At 52.4% G+C, this 18,783-nt stretch overlaps 1 protein-coding gene across 2 annotated transcripts in view; it reads left to right on the top strand.

Annotated features, from left to right (window-relative positions):
* The window catches only part of LOC122393835 (steroid hormone receptor ERR1-like), a 108,330-nt gene that overhangs the window by 55,437 nt on the left and 34,110 nt on the right, over positions 1 to 18,783 (top strand). For both annotated transcript variants that reach the window (XM_043390245.1, XM_043390246.1), the window contains exons 2-3: positions 2,652 to 2,756; positions 17,918 to 18,130. In XM_043390245.1, the coding sequence (XP_043246180.1) occupies positions 2,652 to 2,756; positions 17,918 to 18,130 (318 nt within the window). The remainder of the gene's footprint in view (positions 1 to 2,651; positions 2,757 to 17,917; positions 18,131 to 18,783) is intronic.

The raw sequence follows: 18,783 nt of genomic DNA, 5'->3' as shown, positions 1-18,783 counted from the left end.
CATTGAGAGGTTGTGTTAACTGTTTTGATTTGTTTTGTTTAGTTCTCTCCCAACTTGGATTTTTCTTTTTCGTGACCCATAATATTTCGTTCCGTCTCCTTTTCTCCATTCATTCTTTTTCGTTGCATCATAAAAGGATCGGCTTGCAAAGTCCTCCACGAGACGCGTGTGAAACTGCTCCTATAAATCCCGTATAACGGTCTCTGTCAGTCACTGAAGTTCGCCGCCGAGTTTCTCGACCAACTTTCAGCGTCTGCAAGGAAGGGGTCAACACACCCGCAGCCTCGCAGGTCCATTTCGTCAAAAGTCCTCTGACCCGGGCGGGGGCACGCCGCGGCCGGGAGTCTTGTTCCCGTCTCACGATACTATCGAACGGTGCTAGGTGTGTGTTACCGGTGGGACACGGTCCTCTGAAGCGGGTCCACCCACACCCCGTGTCGCCCCGCTGCCGTCAGACCCCGGCGCACAGCGGTCCCGGCTCGCATTGCGCCGCAGTAATCCTGTAAGCCAGGCGTCCCAGTTTGTTCAGCCGCCTTCATCTACAGCCCCGTTAATTTGCATCTTGCGTTTGTCATTGCTGCAATTCCCACGCGACGGGGTAGGTGGGGAGCGGAGGGGCACGCACGTGTGTGTCGCGAGTGGGCGGTAGGGTGTGCGTGTGGCACACAGCGGGAGAGGAGACCGGCGGAGACGGATCTGAGCCAGCCCGACCGGCCCCTCCTTCTCCCTCCGCCGTCGGGTTTCTCAGAGACCCCCAGCGGCGCGGGTGCGTCGCCCCGACTCCCGACGCGTGCCCGGCAGATATCGGCCGTCTCGCGGCGATGTTTTGGGTGTTGAGTAACGCGGTCGAGGCGCAGAAGGGCCTCTAGGAACTGACGCGGGGCCGACACTGACCGTGGCCCGGTGGGCGGCTCGCCAACAGGGCAGCGCTAGCCCCTCTGATGTACCCGCCAGGGAGCGGCGCTGGCACTGGGAATCCTCCGCGCGAGCAAGAAACGCGGAACGGCTCCGCGTGTGCCGGTCTTTGTTGCGGAGCGGGGGCTCGGCGCAGGGTAGCTCGGCGCGGGGCGCCACGCGGGTGGACAGCCGGGCACGGGCACGGCGCTGCACAAAGCGGGCCTTTTTTTCGTGGAGGCGTGTCCGCCGGCCACTGGCGGGACTGTCTGTCTGTCTGTTTCCGACTCCTTTGTTGAGCTGCGGGTGAGTCACTGGTGGAAGATCGCGGTTGGGGCGCTTTCTCGTCACCCTGGCACTCCCTAGCGCTCTCCGCCAGTGACGCTCGCCTCCTCCTCCCGCATGTCACCGCTCGACCCAGATGTCGGCCCGTGTCAAACATGCGGTGAGTGTTTGAGGTCACGGGCGAGACAGGTCTCTGCACACGCACGAGCCACAAACAAAGCGGAACACCGACTCCGGAACGGAACCGCGGTGGCGAATGATGAGGCGGAAGTATCGGCAGGGATTTTGCTGCGTTGTGCGAGGATGATGAATGCTTGCGGTAACCGAGTCAGAAGCTAGTGTTGACGGAACAGTGACGCGTGTTGAGTGGTGAATGATGACACTGATGATACCAGAAGCGATTGCAAGGGTCAGGGTCGCTAACGGGAAAGGAAGGCAGCGATCACGCCACGCACTCACGAAAAAGTGGCTGTCGTGAAATATTAACGCACGCGGAATGGATCGACCAGTGACAGAAAGCATTGACCTGGTTGCTCGCTCATCAGTTACAAATTGATGGATGATAATTGTGGGTTGGAGGCCTATGTTTGGAGTGTTTGCAGATTCATCGCTAGGCATTAACTTGGAGGATGCCACTCTATGGTGGCGAAAAACAGCTGCATTCTGAGCATCATGCAGCGATGTTAAGTCTGTAAAACAATGGGTACTCCTTTGTTTGTGTGTCTTCCCTGAGTGCTGGGGCATTGTTTGAGCCGACATTCAGATGCAAAGCTCTCAGTTAGCATTACATCAAAGCACTGCAAATGCGCCAACATTGACCCAACATTGCTCGAACGGCTCGAACAATACTGCCGATGGATGATGTGACGAGTGAAGAGTGGTGTTCTACTCTGGCACGTGATTCGCTATACCTATCTTCCGCTTTGAGTGACGTTTCTTATTGAAGAGGCTGACGTCATAGTCCTTTCTGCCTCCCGCGGAATATCCGAGGCACCGATATTCAGTTAGGCTAATGCGCTGGACAGACAGGCGGCAGTGCTGCTAACGAAATAGGCCCGTGGCGCGTGCATCGCGTGCCGAGAGCGAGTCCCGTGCCTTGCCGAGACGTGCAACCGGCTCGTGCCGCGTTGTCCCGAATAGAAATGGGCTGCATTACACCCGCCTGAGACCGAGACTGAGTTACGGACCGGGCTAGAGATGATAATCAATGCATCGTATGGATCAGAGTCGGGTAATTTGTAGAGAGCTGCAATCTGACTGATGAGCGAATTGATAAACGGGACAGCAGTCGTCAGGGAGCGGTTTAAGTTTTACCTGTTGTCGGTGACCGGACTGTCTCTGCCTGGTCCGATCGGAACTGATGCCACTATAAGAGAACTGTAGTTGTGCGTGTGTGTATGTGTGGGTGGGGTGGGGTTTGCTTTCGCAGCCGTGTTTTGACACCTTCTTCCCCTCTCTGTGTGGCCCGTCAGGTCCGGATGGTGCCGGAGCACCACCCGTCGCAGGTGAAGCGGGAGGAGGTGGAGGCGCCGCACAGCAGCGGCATCTACTCGCCGAGCACCACCAACCTGCAACAGGTACGTACGGAGACTCTACTCCCCCAGCACTACCCTACTCCCCGAACACCATTAACCTGCAACAGGTACGGAGACCCCACTCCCCAGCACCACAGGGCACCAGCACCACCAACACCAACCTGCAACAGGTACGTACGGAGACTCTACTCCCCCAGCACCAGCAACTTGCAACAGGTACGGAGGTCGGAGACCGTACCCCTCGAGCACCAAATAACATCAGCACCAGCACCACCAACCTGCAGCAGGTACGTACGTACGGAGACTCTACTCCTCCAGCACCAGCAACCTGCAGAAGGTAAATGCAGAGTCCTTACTCCCCAGCACCACCAGCCTGCGGAAGGTACGAAGACCCCACTCCCCTAGCACCAGAGCACCTGCATCAGCACCCCAACGTGCAACAGGTACGGAGCTCCCAGAGCTATCCTACCCATAACAGCGGCAAGTGCTCCCCCAGTACCACCAATGTTCCGAGCACCACCAACCTGCAACAGGTACAGAGGCCTCCACTCCTGCAGCATCATCCATCTGCAGCAGGTACGGAGACCCTACTCTCCCAGCACCAAACACCACCAGCACCACCAATCAGCCACAGGTACAGCCCTCTGCAGACTGCGTGGTAGGTATTCTTTTTTTCGACAAAACCGAGAATAACGCGGGCCACTCGGAAATCGTAACAGCAAGATGTGCGAGACTCCGCAGCTTAGATTGGCATCATCACCGTATGTATTTTCCATCCAGGTTGGCAACAAAACCCAAAAGTTTATATTTACCCCCAAAACGAACTTCTACATTTTGTTGCCACACAAGGCGTATACTTTGTTTAGTGATAGGCCCAATCGAAGGTGTGGAGCCTGGCGCATCTATTTACAGTGAGTTTCGACCGACTGATAACATGGCTTTTGAATAATTATCAGTTTTGTCGGAAAAAGAATACCTACCACGCGGTCTGCTGAGGGTTGTACATGCAAGCGAACCGTTGCAATGGACCACCTACTGCAAGCTGCGCTTGGAGGGCACCCTGACATATGTTTGGAATTTGGATAGGAGAGGTGTAGTTATTAGAAGTTTTATCATTTATTTTTGGGCACATCTCCTTTGAATGTCCTTACATCGATCGGCTTGTTTACTGCTTCGGTATCCTTGACCAACGATTCAGTTTTTTTTTTTGCGGTGCTGACATTCCCTAGCGAACGTTCCCACTATCACTTGAGACGGTATGTTAATCGCCTGCTCACTTGGTTGACGGCACGGCGTTCTGGGAGGCCGTGAATCCGCCGCCGGCTTGGCTGCGTTCCTCCAGTCCTGCCTGGAACGCCGCCCCTGAGGCTCAGTTCACATACGGCCGGGTCGGGCTGGGCAGGCAGCTAGTTGCAGTGTTCCGCCGGAGGCCAGGGAGGACTGCAGCGCGCTGGCTCGCCCGATGCCGGCGCTGCGGCAGCCGATGGGGCGCGGCTGGCACGCCGGTGCCCGCGAGCTGCGGCCCGCGTGCCTTTGTCCGCGCGGAGAGCGAGGGCTGCTATAGCGTGAGGCTGCCAGTTAGGGCGTCGTAAACTCTCAATCCACCGTGCATGTTGAGGGTTCAATGATGCTGCTGACCTGGGACTGATCAGATAGGCGAGAACTGAACAGATACGTTAGATCGATCAGGCGGATAGTGCTTAGGCCTGGCTTTATAACGTGTTATGGTTTTTGTGTGACTTTTTCCGCTTAAGATTATATTTGGTCAAAGGCCCTATATGCATGTTTTCATGCCCCGGCCTGACCAGTTCCTCAGGCGTCTCAGGCAGGATTGGCACCTCTGATAAAATCGCTGCCAACCTCTTTCCTGATCAGGCTTCCTATCGACGAATCCGAAATCGATGATCGGTCTGACGAGCTTCCGGCACCAGCAATCGTCTGCTCCGTGTGGAATAATGAACCACCACCCGCCGACCGGTCGACCGACCTTGACCGCGGAGCACCTATCGCTGGCCGGGACCCGTCCTTCCCCGGCGGGCCGTCTTCCCTCGTCCCGTCAGCCAGCCTCTGACGTGTCCGTCGCGCTGAGTGACGCGCCCCTGCAGTTCATTACGACTGCGGCGAGAGGTGTGAGCCGCTGACTGTTGCTGTGGTGACAGTCAGACCGGGGAAACCGGCGCTCCTTCAGACACGAATACGATCACACCGGCGGTGGTGGAGTCTCTTCCTGCGGTCTCTGACACACGTGACCAGAAAGAATGCGGATCTCACGAGTGCCGGGGCGTCGCTGAGTCACTGCCCACCGTTGCTTCTTTCTTTGTGGTGCGTTCACGACGCGTGAGCCAGTGCGGATGACCTGAGGCCCTTCCGCTCGCGTGCTGCTCTTTCCGTGCTCCAACTTTGAAGATGCTTCCTGGTTTCTGCAGAGCGGGCTGACTGGGGAACTTCCCGGTGCGTGTGGACAAGTCCACCCGCGCGTCAGTGGTGGTGTCAGTCGCTGGTACCCACTTCTCATGGTCTCGCGTCCAGCGTTGAAGAGCCGCAAACGCCGGACAGGGTTCCCGGAGGTCGCCCGGCCGTCCCGAGCCGTCCGTCCGTCGCGAACGTCGGATGTTGCGACTCGCGATGCTCGCTGGCGGTCGGAAGCTGTGTTCCGGTGAGGACAGCAGTGTCGGCGGTGCGGACGGTAGCCACAGATAGAGGTGTCGGTCTCGCTCCCTTCCGCCGGGCGGCGCGATGAGCCAGCGCGGCGTCGGAAGGAGACGGCACGGCGTGGCACGAAGACGGCAGGGCGAGACTGCGTGTCTCGGCGCGCGACCGAAGCGGAAAGAATGTCTGGATGGTTAGGTTAAAACAAATCTTGGAGACGTGCTTGCAGAATGCAGATATGTCAGTTAGCGGCACATTCTACATCAGTTTCGACTTTTCGGGCACTGAAACACTGCTAATTAGTTAGCAAATTAGCAGATCACAGCATAAGCTCGTTAGTTTGAGGTTGGATTTTGATTAATAACAATGAGTTTTTTAGTGGCTTATCTACCCAGACTTGCAAACATCGCATCGATATTTTATCTGTGAATGGGCTGTTTTGTAGCTCGCTATAATAATTTTCCGTAGCATGAGAGGCAGAGAGTGCGTAACACTATCTCTACCTGGACACTAGCACGTCCATTACACGTAGATTCCCGTCCGGACCGTAATGTATTCCTGTGTTCGTGTGTGACGTCACGGACGGCTCACCGCGGCGGCCGTTTAGTCATCTCCGGCCTCAGTGAAGGTCGGGCTTCCCGGCTCATCAGTCCAGCTCAGCTCGACTCGGCTCAGATACAGCTAAGCGGGCTAGGTAGCTTGGCAGCATGCTCGACCTTTTTTTGTTGGATTCCGGAAACTTGGCAGTGGTTTTTAGTCGCCGCTGATGTATTTTGTTAAAATAGAAGCTACCGTGGCTATCTATCAGACGATCAGTTTTGCGAACCGGGATTATGTATGTTTTTTTAGTGTCTTGCGTTTTTTTTTTGTAGTTTATGTTTTGATAAGTTGTTACGGGGTGGTTTAACCATGCCGTAAGGTGGTGCTTTTGACCTCTTGGCGTCTGATGATGCACAGTGCACACCTTGCTCATGAACTGTCTGGCGCGCTGGCGCCTGTCTGGAGGTGCGCGCCTCGTTCCTGAGCCCGGGAAAACAGCGCTTGTTGACGGTGCGGTCGGTGATTCAGCCGTGACCGTGTGGTTTGGCACCTGGACGGCCGTTTTCCAGCAGTCTGGTGGCGCCGATTATCATCGCCTCCCGCCTGTCACCCGGACAGATCTGTCACTGACAGGCGATGACAGTGACAGAGATCGCCGGATAGCTCACAACCACCCCACGCGACATCGGCAACACACACCGGTTAAAATTCCAGTGGTCACCGAAATCACTTTCATGAGAAGGTACTGAATGACATAAATGCACGACATATCGCATAATAGCCTTGTGATCGGTGTTGGTGAGGCGGATCGCACCCCAAACAGAAGCTTCCGTTTCGTGTTGCCCTTCACATGCGGGTGGCTGCGCCGGTTGTGGCGCCTCATGGGTGACAGCCCGATCGGCCGTTCAGATGTGTCGTGTTCAGGGTCTGTCGTGTTCGGTCGTCAGTGGCTAACGGTGCTGGTGGTGCTGACATGGGGCAGGTCCTGCGCCGCCCCGGTCCCCCGAGGTATCTGATACTACCCAGTCGGGTGTATTTTTTCTGTACTCCCCAGCCGGGTGTATTTTCGGACCGGGTCGTGATGGCAGTGATACGAGCGCGACAGGTGAAATAAACAGCGGTGGTCATCGTGACGCTGACGCTGACACGGTGTCGTGGTGTCGTTGCGACTGACACCGTGTCGCTATATTGCCGCGATTGACACGGTGTCAGTGAGCATATGAGTCAGCCGGAAAGCAGATAACCGCATGGCATCGAATGATCGGTGGTTGGACGCGGCATCGGCATCGGATGTGGACCGGTCACGATGTTACACAGGTGTGCAATGCTAAATACGCAGTCTACGGTAACGGTGAATAGGTGACAGCTCACCCTCGAAAGGCGACAGGTCGCCTCCATGACCAGCACGTGAGTCAGACGCTGCTGACCGCTGGAGATAGCCGGTGGACGAGCGAGTGCCCGGGGCGTTTGATGTGAACCACGAGGGACCGGCGGTGGATAGGGCTGAGATCACTGACCACCGGACGTATTTTGAGGGTGAACTGAGTGTTTGCTAGCAGCTTGGGTGGTATGAAAACATACCGGACTCCAAGTCAAGCAAATAATTGGTGCTTTGGTTTGGGTGTTGCTGTTTTGTTTAGGTGTTTTTGCTGGTGAAATGTTAAGTGTCAGATCAGAGAATTATTACGTTTGTTGAACGCTGATATTATGTTTAATCAGTGATTATGCAAAGGCTAACGAGGTTTTACAGCGGTTATCGAAATTTGATTGTGTTTCAAGGTGATATTCATTGTTGATTTAATTTCACTAGTATGTAATTGATGGCGATCCATTTTCTTGTAAGTGAACTGGACAATTGCCCAGCGTTGCGCGTCTATAAATAACCACGCAATGGACGGACGTATCTTCATAGTAATTCCGGCCTTTGTCCTTTGTACTTTTTGCGTCATCGTGCATGATTCCCGGTCAGTCTCGTACATTCCTCTCCGTTATTCTTCTATCTCTGCATCACCCTGGTCACGCGGAAGGGCTCTACTCCTCCTTCCCGTGACTCCCTTCCGCGTTCAGCTGTAACCTGCCCGTTACACCGGACGTCACCCTCGGCCGTGTCCGCTCTTCCGATCACGGACCGTCCCATTGCGTCGCTGCTCTGGACAAATCCATGGCGCTGCGCCGTGGAGTCCTTCCGAGAACAGCGTGGAAACTGACCGGTGACGGGTGACGTTGTTCCATGCGCCGGTCGCACGACTGTACCGTATAGTACTCCGTAGACACGCCCGTATAGTACGCCGTAGACACGCCCGTATAGTACGCCGTAGACACGCCCGTAACGTACGCCGTAGGCACGCCCGTAGTACGACGTAGAAGCTGTGTCTGTAGTAAACAATAGCTACGTCTGCAGTATGGCGTACGGCGGCCGGCCGTTGTTTCGTCACTGCTCGTCACTGCTTGTTTCGCTTTGCTCGCTCACAGGGCCCGCGGGGCGGCGTCGGCATGGGTTCGGTATAGCTGTCCGTTACGTCTCTAGGCTGGTGATGAGTGAGCCGGTATGATCGGTAACAAAGGCGTGGTACTGGATGAGGCAACCATTGCCGCGTATTGTGCCATGTTGTCAGAAGAAGAAACTTTGAGAAGTATCTGCGGAGCGTGAATTAAAGGAAAAGGCTTAGTTAAGCATAGTTGTGGCTCTCTGCTTGTGCCTATGTACAATAAAACATAAAATAATGAATTTGACACAAGCTTTTTTACGAATTCTTTTCGTTCAGTCATTGGAGGAGAGGACAATTTTTGGGACATTTTTGGGGAGTCTCGCCAAGAAAAATGTGTGAGTTAATTGTTGGGTCACTGAACTGGGGTGATGCTCAGGCTATCTCGTGGTCGTTCATTCCCCTACCCCAAGAATGATGCAAACTTTTCACCTCAACGATATGCTTCTACATAGGGATATTATTGCCCGGCACATTCCTCATGCTTCTAGGCGACGATAACGGTAATCTGCAGACGAAGCTCCCAGTCTTACATCAGCGAATCGCGCCAATTTCGTCTCACCGTAACACACAACGCCCGGTTTGTATCCCCAGTGTGTCGTCGCGTGTCTAGTTGCGATGAGCTGCGTCGTCTCGAGTTGCCGAGTGTTGCACGTTTCCAAATGACGTCAGTTGCCCGTGCCGTAGCGCACGTGGGCCGACGCACACGCGCGCCACGCGCAGCTTTCTCACGGCTGAGGGACAGCAGCCGTCACTAGCAGTGACAGCGACGCGCTAACAGACAGTTACGAGCCGCCACGCAGCCGCCCACACTAATGTAGGCGACGCACTGACATTGAGAGAGGTCGACACAACACTACAGAGACGACACGGGCGACACACTGACACAGAGAGGTCGACACAACACTACAGAGACGACGCACTGACATTGAGAGGTCGACACAACACTACAGGGACGACACGGGCGACACACTGACACAGAGAGATCGACACAACACTACAGAGACGACGCACTGACATTGAGAGGTCGACACAACACTACAGGGACGACACGGGCGACACACTGACACAGAGAGATCGACACAACACTACAGAGACGACACGGGCGACACACTGACACAGAGAGATCGACACAACACTACAGAGACGACGCACTGACATTGAGAGGTCGACACAACACTACAGGGACGACACGGGCGACACACTGACACAGAGAGATCGACACAACACTACAGAGACGACACGGGTGACACACTGACACAGAGAGATCGACACAACACTACAGAGACGACACGGGTGACACACTGACACAGAGAGATCGACACAACACTACAGAGATGACACGGGTGACACACTGACACATAGAGAGGTCGACACAGCACTACAGAGATGACACGGGTGACACACTGACACAGAGAGATCGACACAACACTACAGAGATGACACGGGTGACACACTGACACACAGAGAGGTCGACACGACACACGACGTCACACTGACACACTTATACAGTGGAGTGTCATAGTGGCGTCAGGCGCGACACAGACAGACGCTGAGGTCACTGACTGACACCTGACACAGCAGGGAAGGGAAAGGGACGGTTCGCTAGCTGGCCGTGGGCGGGAGCGGGCTGGTGGGAGAGACGTAGTGAATAAGAGTAGCGATGGCAATATATGGGGTGATTTGGGGTTGGGTCGCGAAGCAGTGAAGGGAATGGTTTGTCAGTTTATTGAATTGTTACGCTTCAACTTTCGAGGTCTTGCACACATTACTCGGGGATCACTTTCACACCAGGGACCCACGGGAGAGTTGTATTTGTGTGATGCCCAACGGTGTCCAATCAATGAACCTATTTATACATTTGTTTGAGCGTGCGTTCGATCACATGAACAGCTCATCTCTTGGGTTCATCTCTTATCCAACTATTGCCACCGTTTGCACGTGTTGTTATGACAGCTTTATAGACACTGGTATCGTAAGGCCTTCCTGCATCCATCGTGCACTGGTCTTTTCGCCCCAGATACACCATTTAGTATTTGTGTATAATTCTGTTTTACTGTGAAACACACTGAGTGCAGATAACCAAGCGAAAGTTGTCACACAAGTAATTATCATGGGTGACCCAGGCTCAGGGCTGCGATTGTGTGTATCGTTTACAAGCAAGTGGTCGTGCTTTTAGCTGTTACCGGTCCGTCCCCGCACAAAAAAATGGGTAAACAAAAATTTAGGGGATGTTGAATGAATTGAAGGACGGGACTTCTGTTCTTTCTCCGGCACCGACGTGAATGCTCACGTGCAACGTCAACAGCGTTGCGCAATCCTGGCGAACAGCTCCCATCAATGGAGACCTGTTTCCTCAGCCGGCGGTATATCGGCGTCCCTTCCGGCTGGTCAGAGACAGCTTGGGGAGAGCAGTGGCCTTATTCACGGACTGATTAGCAGAGGACCGGTTTCATTGATACGGCGAGTGTGTGTGTTAGGAAGTAGTGTCTGGTTACCGGCGTCTGGTGCCCGCTGGGCAGAGCACGCGGTGACTCTGAGACCGGACGCTGTGTTCTTCAGTGGGTGATATCCTGAGGATGCGTCGGTGCCTTTCATTGAATCGGCTTTGATCAAAAGATAAAGAACAGTATCAGTTTCAGTTTCATGCAGAGAACCAGGCCTTATGTAGATTTTGTTCCGGTAAAGACAGACTCGTCTCATAAAACTTGCGGTACTTGCGGAATTTGTGGAATAAAACGTGTTGTTACATGCGGAATTTGAATTCACTTTGATGGAGTCGTTTGATTATTTTTTTTTAACCGAAATCGCTCATACCTGCCACACCATGATGCATGATTCCCTTCTCCCCCTCTCCTCCCCAGTCCCTCCTCTATCTGCCCTCTCGATGCGCCCTTGGTTCCGCCGGCCGCGACCAGCCCCGCAGCATGTCCCGGGCAACAGGCCCCGTCGGCTCCAAATGGCTGGTGGCCTGGAACCATGACCGGTCGGCATAGGTGGGCACGATCCGTTCCTCCGTTCCTCCGTTCCGGAACGCCGTTACAATTTTTAGGAACGGAGGAACGGACTCGTTACATTTTAAAAAGGGTAACGGACCAAGTAACTTCCGTTACATTGGTTGTTCGTTCCTCCGTTACAAGTTAACAGTTTAGTCCGTTCCTTCGTTCCTCCGTTACTTTTCGTTGTCCGAGCGGGTTGATCTTTCAGCTAACCCACAGACATTAATGCAGCAGCGGAATAGTGGATTATTGAGCAGCCCTGACTTGAAGACGGAAGATGGCCTCAGTGTACAGTGTACTGGCCTTCCGCAATGAGCCGGCGTTGCAGTATGTGTCCGCAAAGTTCAACACGGGCGTCCCTTCAAGCGCCTCAGTAGAGCGCATGTTCTCAATGGGAAAAGATGTGCTGCGTGCAAAAAGGGCTACCCTCTCAGAAAGTGGCAGCGGAACATCTTCAATTAAGGGAGAGGGGGGGGGGGCACTGCCGACTTTTTGTCCCATTCTTTCCATGCAACGCACATAGGGCTAATGTTTAAATGCCAAAATCAAAGGGGCCACGGAGCGCCGGTGCCCCCCCCCCCCCCGTTCCGCCGCCTATGCTCTCAGATGCCAACCTGGAACGTCTACATAGTGTTCGTGAAGGGCAACCGGCATCTGGCCGGGGACAAGTGATCCGCATCAGTACCACCAGACGTTCCATGGTTTATTGTCCAATCAGTGCCCACTGTCTTGGTAGATTTGGTGGGCATTCCGCTTTCTTGGTAGGTTTAGTTTGTGTCAGAATGGTCTCAAAAATGTGTGAAACACCCAACATTTTAACGTTTTTTTTATTTTGCTGTAACGGAGTAACGGACTAAAAGAACTTCCGTTACATTATATGCAGAGGAACGGAGGAACGAGTAACGGAAGTCACGTTTTGAGGGAACGGAGGAACGAGTAACGAAGTTACAATTTTAGGGAACGATGCCCACCTATGCCGGTCGGTGGCGTGAAATGCGGTAATGGTGCCGACTCTGACTACTGGGGCATTCCACGTCAAATCAAACACCGAAATCCGTCATCCCCTTCGATTTTTCTGAAAATTTGTAGGCAGACTGGGCATGGTTCAAAACTGAGTTACGTATAATATTTTCGAAATTTGATAACGTATCGCTGAGATATAGGTCATCGAATATAGCGAAAAATGCCACACATCAATTTTTTAAATGGCTATAACTCTGGTTCCTTTTCTGGTATCAAAATGATGTTAACAGGGTCTTATAGGCAATTGATAAGGCTTTGATTTTTAATTATAAAATTAAATTGAAGTGACCTTGAAATGCATTTGACCTTGAATTAAAACAGAAAAATTTAAATAGCAAAAAACACGTCACATTCGATTTGGGTAATTTTTACATATTATGTCCGTCACAATGTTCCTAACCATCTGTGAAAAAATTGGAGTGGGTCATTCATAACTTTCGCGGCAAACGCCGTTTTCATGCATCAACATCACGCAACCGCGCGTGACCTTGAAAGACAGAGTCAAGACATGCTTGCTTGTGTACACTTTCTGAAATGAATGATTGCTGATTAGTGATATCCCAAACTCTGCGAGAATGGAAATGCATAGTCATCGTAGTCAAGCATTCACGTTCCAAGTAAAAGTGTCTCAGGCAAACGGTATTTTGCGGTGAATTTTGAGCCGTGTGGAAATGCATCATGAAGTAAATTCAACGAAAACATTATCACGCAACGATATCTTCACGTCTTTTGATCTTCACTATACGAAAGAACATACATTTTTTAGTATGTATGGGGAATTTCTAGTTAATCCAATAATAAATATGGCAGTTAGAACTTAGAGGCCTGCTAAGAGTAACATGTCGCCGGCTGAGGCGGGCTCGGCCGATGCGGGAAACGCAGCAATCACAATTTTGTGTTTACACGTTCATAATTCAATTGTTTACCAACCGATTTTCAAAATTCTTTCACCATAAGATTGCCTGTACATTTCTTAGTCTTCTCACAAAATTTGACGCGAATCGAACGTAATCAGCGGTAGGGAGCGCGATGTAAAGACGGAACCGTTTCGTTCCGTCCCAGCACAGTCTACAATTCAGGCGGCGCGTAGCGGTCGGCGCCGGCTGCCGAGTCGCCGCGTCGCTGCGGCCACAGGATGTTCACTTTACACCGCTATTACTAGAACAGCTGTGAACCGATTTTCTTATTGCTTGCACGATGAGATGTCCAATTCAATTCTTGACAGGAAGCCATAATTAATTTCGCATTAATCTTATGAGATATTGGCGAAAAACAGGAGGGGTGGGCGAAATTCGCTCTTCCCCCTCCACTGCGCGTGCTAACATACGTTTGCATATGTGCAATTTTCTTCAAAACTTATGAATGGCCCACTCTAATTTTTTTCACAGGTTGTTAAGAATATGGTAGGCAATAAAATATATGAAAATGAGCCAAATCGAAGGTGACGTGTTTTTTGCTATTTCAATATTTGTGCTTAAGTACAGAGTTAAGCAAATTTCAAGGTCATATATTTAAGCAGGTGCAATTCTAAACAAATGCTTCAGAAATTACCTAAACAGTAAGGTTTATTTCATTCAATTCAAACAAGTAAAACCAAAGTTATGGTCGTTCAAAAATATAAAGATGCAACATTTTGTAAAAATTTGATGCCCAATATTTAGAAGACCTGTGGTCAGAATGTGCAAAAAACATCAATGTAATGTCCGGGGCCACACAGGAACTCGCTCACAAATTTATAATGAAATCGCTGATGGTAAGGTGCAAAACAGCCGATTTTTGTTCGATTTGACGTGGAATGCCCCTACTGCTTCGGTCATAGTCGGGTAGCCAAACTTGGCGCGCAGCCACGGAACTGGACTGATTCGGACCTGAGTCGGAATCGAAACGGGGTGGAGTATTAGTCGAGTTGGGCGAAGGATTAGAAGAGTTCGACATTTTGTTTTCTCAAAGACAATGACAATATAATAACAATGTGAATAAGACCAGACCAGAAACGTCTGGTCTTATTTACATTGCTATTATATTGTCATTGTCTGTTGGCGGAGGATGATTTGAAAACGGAGTAGTGTCACATTCGTGTTGGAGCGGAGTTTGAGTCGACCCAGCATGGATTCACGGTCGGGTGGCGGCAGGCAGAGTCGGCCGAGCTGTGATCACTGGTACCGTTTCCCGAACCGCAGACCGATTCGTTCCGACGAGGATGTGCCCGGCTGGTCAGACGATCGAGGCGGCTTTCTTTGGTCGTGCTCCGGTGGATCCCGGCCAGCGCGGTTTCACGGAAATTTAGCTCACCGCACATGTGCCTGGAAAACCAGCAGCGAAAAGCAAGTGTAGAGAAGAGAAGTGTTGCAAGTGGCAGTTGCCTCATCACTCCAAGTAGTCGTGAGGCTACTGGGTGACTTATGACGCAATGGAATGATGATGTGTTCCATGCGAAGACGCAGTCAATGGGAGTGTTTTGTTTATTGTTTCATGTCGGGGGGGGGGGGGGGGTGGAGACGGCTTAACACTTGCGCTTAAATGCTTGCCCATTCCATGACAAGTTACATCTACGCATTCTCCTCAATTGATAATGAATACCTGCGTAGGTAGGAAAATACACAAAGAGTCACTTTTCTGGCTGCTTTGAGACCCGATTAGACTCTAGTCTTATGCCGTGCCCTCTCGTTACGGCGCTTCCTGTCCGCTGTTGCCTGCTGTCGACCCCGGTCCTGGTCGCGCGGCGTTCTATGTAATGCCGGCTCCCTCTCCCTTCTGCCGCTGGTTTTGTGCACGTGTCTGTGCCGCCGTCTGCGCAGAGGTAGCTATTGGCCTCTCAGGGGTGAGGGGACGCGGCTGTTGGTTTTTACTTCCGTCGAGAGGGCGCAGCTTTGGCCGCGCCGGCACGCGCCAGCCATTAGTTCGCACTTCGTTACGAGCTGGCTGAAGACGGTGCAAACGACCGGAGCTTTCGACGCCAGTTGGGCTCTGCGTCAGCACCCGTTGGGGCAGGGTGGTGGGAGAGAATGAAACGAATTTAGGGGCGCTCCGGGTTGACGACCTGCATGAGCGTGGGCTTGGGGATGGTGGAGTAGGGAAGTGCTCTGGTGCATGGTGGTGTGCGCTGTGCAAGTGGCGCGCATTGTACATTATATGGGCTCGTATTGAGCCGGTGTTGCTGCTAACTGGATGGACAGCACAGTCAGGCACTCAAACAACAGCTCGCCGATGTTCGCCCCGCCGTAATTGGCGTCCCGCTCCATTGTTTTGGTCTCGCGTGTCTGGTTTGGGAGTAGTAACTTGGAGAATTGCTATAAATCATCCACGATCCCTATTATAGGGTTGTTTTGGTGACGCTGGTCACCGATTGACAACGGTCTCAGACTGGTAATTATCAGTCAATACCAATGTTTACCTCGGTGTAGGACTTGATGATGAAAAAAATGCAATGTCAAGAGACGGTAATTATTTAACCCATTAAACAGCCCATTCATCATTGTCACATGGTCACAAAGGTCTGGAAGCACGCTGAGCTTATATAACTGTCTTCGATGACCAGTAAACTATGCTCAATAAATATTGTCAATAATGCATTGGAAGAGTCTTGTGTGATGGATGGGTTTTCGCATCTCGAAGGTATGAATTATGCAATTGCCTACGTAAAAAAGTCGAGCGAGTGAGCTTACAGGGTGTTAAACAATTAACGTTACAAGATCAAAGCTCAATATCTCTGGGCATAATGACTTTATTTCCGCCAAAATTGCACCATATGCACCCAAAACCACAGAGACCAACATCCTTAAGTCCTACTCGAAGTGGCCGCCTCCAGCCTTCACAGCGGCAGCCAACCGTCTCCTGAAGTCACGGACTGCGGCACGCACAACCGCGTCGGGGATCTTCTGCCAGGCGCTAATCAGAGATCGCTTGAGATCGTCGATCTTCTTGTGCGGTTTGGAGCAGGCTTCCTTCTCGAGCACGGACCACATCGTGTAATCCATCGGATTCAGATCTGGGGATGATGGGGGCCACTGGTCCTTGATGATGCCGGGCGTTCTGTGCTGCCGTTTCCTGCGCTCTTCCGGGACGACCTTCTGCAGTGCCGGTCTTCTTTACACGGTCCAAAGTCCTCCATATGATCATTCGGTTGAGTCCCAAACCCTTTCCTGAATCCAAAATTTCACTGGGCGTTTTCCCCATGGAAGACTGATGGAGGATAAAGTCCCTTTTCATCCTGGATTTTGCGGCTTTCATCTTCAGGCGCGGGTGTGGACTTGTGTGGCGGCGCGAAGGTACTGGACTCGAATGACCTCCTAGACTGCAAGGAGGGTCAAGGTCTGTGCCCCCTGGCGACCGACAGCTGTTGCGGAGTTTCATGCACTAGTGCCCACGATCCGCATCGCAGCGGGCCGCAGGGGGCACGCGTTAATCCACCCACACATCCCAGCCGCCAGGTCGGCTCGCCGGCCGGCACGCAAGTCACCTTTCTGACACGAGGTAGGAAATGACGTCATTGCCATTGAAGCCTGTGCGTTGAAGACTTGAAATTCATACAGGAGGTGCGTAATAGATACCTGTTGACTACACCACGCAGCCATGTACAGCCGTCTTCAAACAGGTCCGCGAGCAACAAGCTTATCACACAGGCTGTAATCCTGATATTCGAGATAATCGCTGACTCGGACCTCATTTGGATCAGTCTTTCATCTGCTACACCCATTATCTGTCCAAAGGGCATTCAAAATGTAATCAACCAGGACCAGAATTATGTGCTCTTTCCAATGGTGTATAGTGTTTTCAGAAAAAAAAACACCTTTAAGTGCACCAAAATTGAGTGGGAACTCTTGTAACGGTAATTGTGAAACACCCTGTAGTTAGCTTCCTGTAGTTTAGAGCGCACAACACGACCCTGCGTAAAGCATTATGCGTTAGCTACCCTGCACTTGACGCGGAATAAAACCAGCGACAGTGTAACTCACAGCTGGGCTGTGTGGGTCTTGCTTTACAGTGCCGCACTAAAAGCTGCAGTGCGTGCGCCCGGCTCCCTGACTGCTCCCCTCCCCGCCCGCACGTGGTGGGTCCGTGCGGCACGAACGGGGGTGTGGTGGAACCTGACACCCTGCTAGGGGTCTGCAGAGGGGCCACCGCTGACGGTCACCCCCACCGGCCCCCGTGGGCTGATAGCTCGGTCTGCACCCGACCCGTACCGGCTCACCCGAGCGTCTGACCCGTGCAGATGACCCCGTGCAACTGACCCCTGCAACTGCCAAATGCATATTGCATATAACAACTGATCCATGCGGTTGACCCTGTCTAGGACTTAGCTGATGCAGCCCGACATCAGTGCTTAGTCCGCTGATCCCGAGCATAAGAGCTAACCGCGCGCCCCCGGCACCTGACCCCCAGGAGCAACTCATGAGCGTTCGCCAGAGTTAATAACTTGCCGAAGACGTCAAGTGCGGTTTCATGCCCCTTCTCCTCCACGCTTTCGCTGTGTCTCTTTACTGACCCTCCCGCTCCTGTCGGTCAGGTGGAGTTTCCGGACCGGGGAGGCGACTTCGAGGTGATGGACGTACCCGATGCCGGCGGCGGCTACCCCCCTGCCGACCTCTGCTCCGACCGTCAGGCCAGCTCCTCGCCGGGCGCCGGGCTCGACAAACAGCAGCTCTATGAGTCGCCGTGCTCGCCCGACCGACAATTCTGCAGCTCCACCACACTCAGCGAGGGCGGCATCCAGTATGAGGTGAGAGGTATTTTAATTGCGTTGGGGGTGTGACGTGTGTCAACTAGGGACGTGTTGGGAGAGGATGTCGACCGTCAAGCAAAGATGGGATAGGTACTGATTGGAGGAAGAAGTCTGGCCTCCCAAAACACGCAGAGGAATCGAACAGTGAATGCGAAATCGGAAAGGAATGGAGAGATCGAACAGGCTGTGTCCTATTTCTTCCATGCACTGCTGGCTGTTTAATTTTATCGTGATTGGATGGCCTCCATTGCCGTGCCATGTTTCTCTCAGCCATGGGCGCTCGTTCTCCGCTCGAACGGGGGCCAATCGGCTCTAGTATTATTTGGCAGCGTCTCTAACGGCAGCCATCAATTTCGGTTCAGTATTTATCGGCAGTCATTCAATCGGCTAAATGGATCGCTGAAATGTAATCGTTTAATATCAGGTCAGTCCAAATTGACTGCGCACTTTACTTAACATGATTAAAAATGCTGCCATGAAAATTATTTATCACTTATCCAATATGTGATCGTTCATCATCGAAAAACTAGCGGGCTTTCACCACATCCGCTGCTCATCTGTGCCTAATTTCGCCCCTGAACAGCTGACCTACTGGCTAGCTTTGTTCCTTAGCTCAGTCATGTTACGTCACGTAGTTCCAGCTCTCTATA

This window comes from Amphibalanus amphitrite, unplaced genomic scaffold (assembly GCF_019059575.1).
Source record: "Amphibalanus amphitrite isolate SeventyFive unplaced genomic scaffold, NRLGWU_Aamphi_draft 000556F_arrow, whole genome shotgun sequence".
Classification (NCBI taxonomy): Eukaryota; Metazoa; Arthropoda; class Thecostraca; order Balanomorpha; family Balanidae; genus Amphibalanus; species Amphibalanus amphitrite.
The sequence above is the reverse complement of the archived record's forward strand: the minus strand, read 5'-3'. Positions and strand labels throughout refer to the sequence as shown.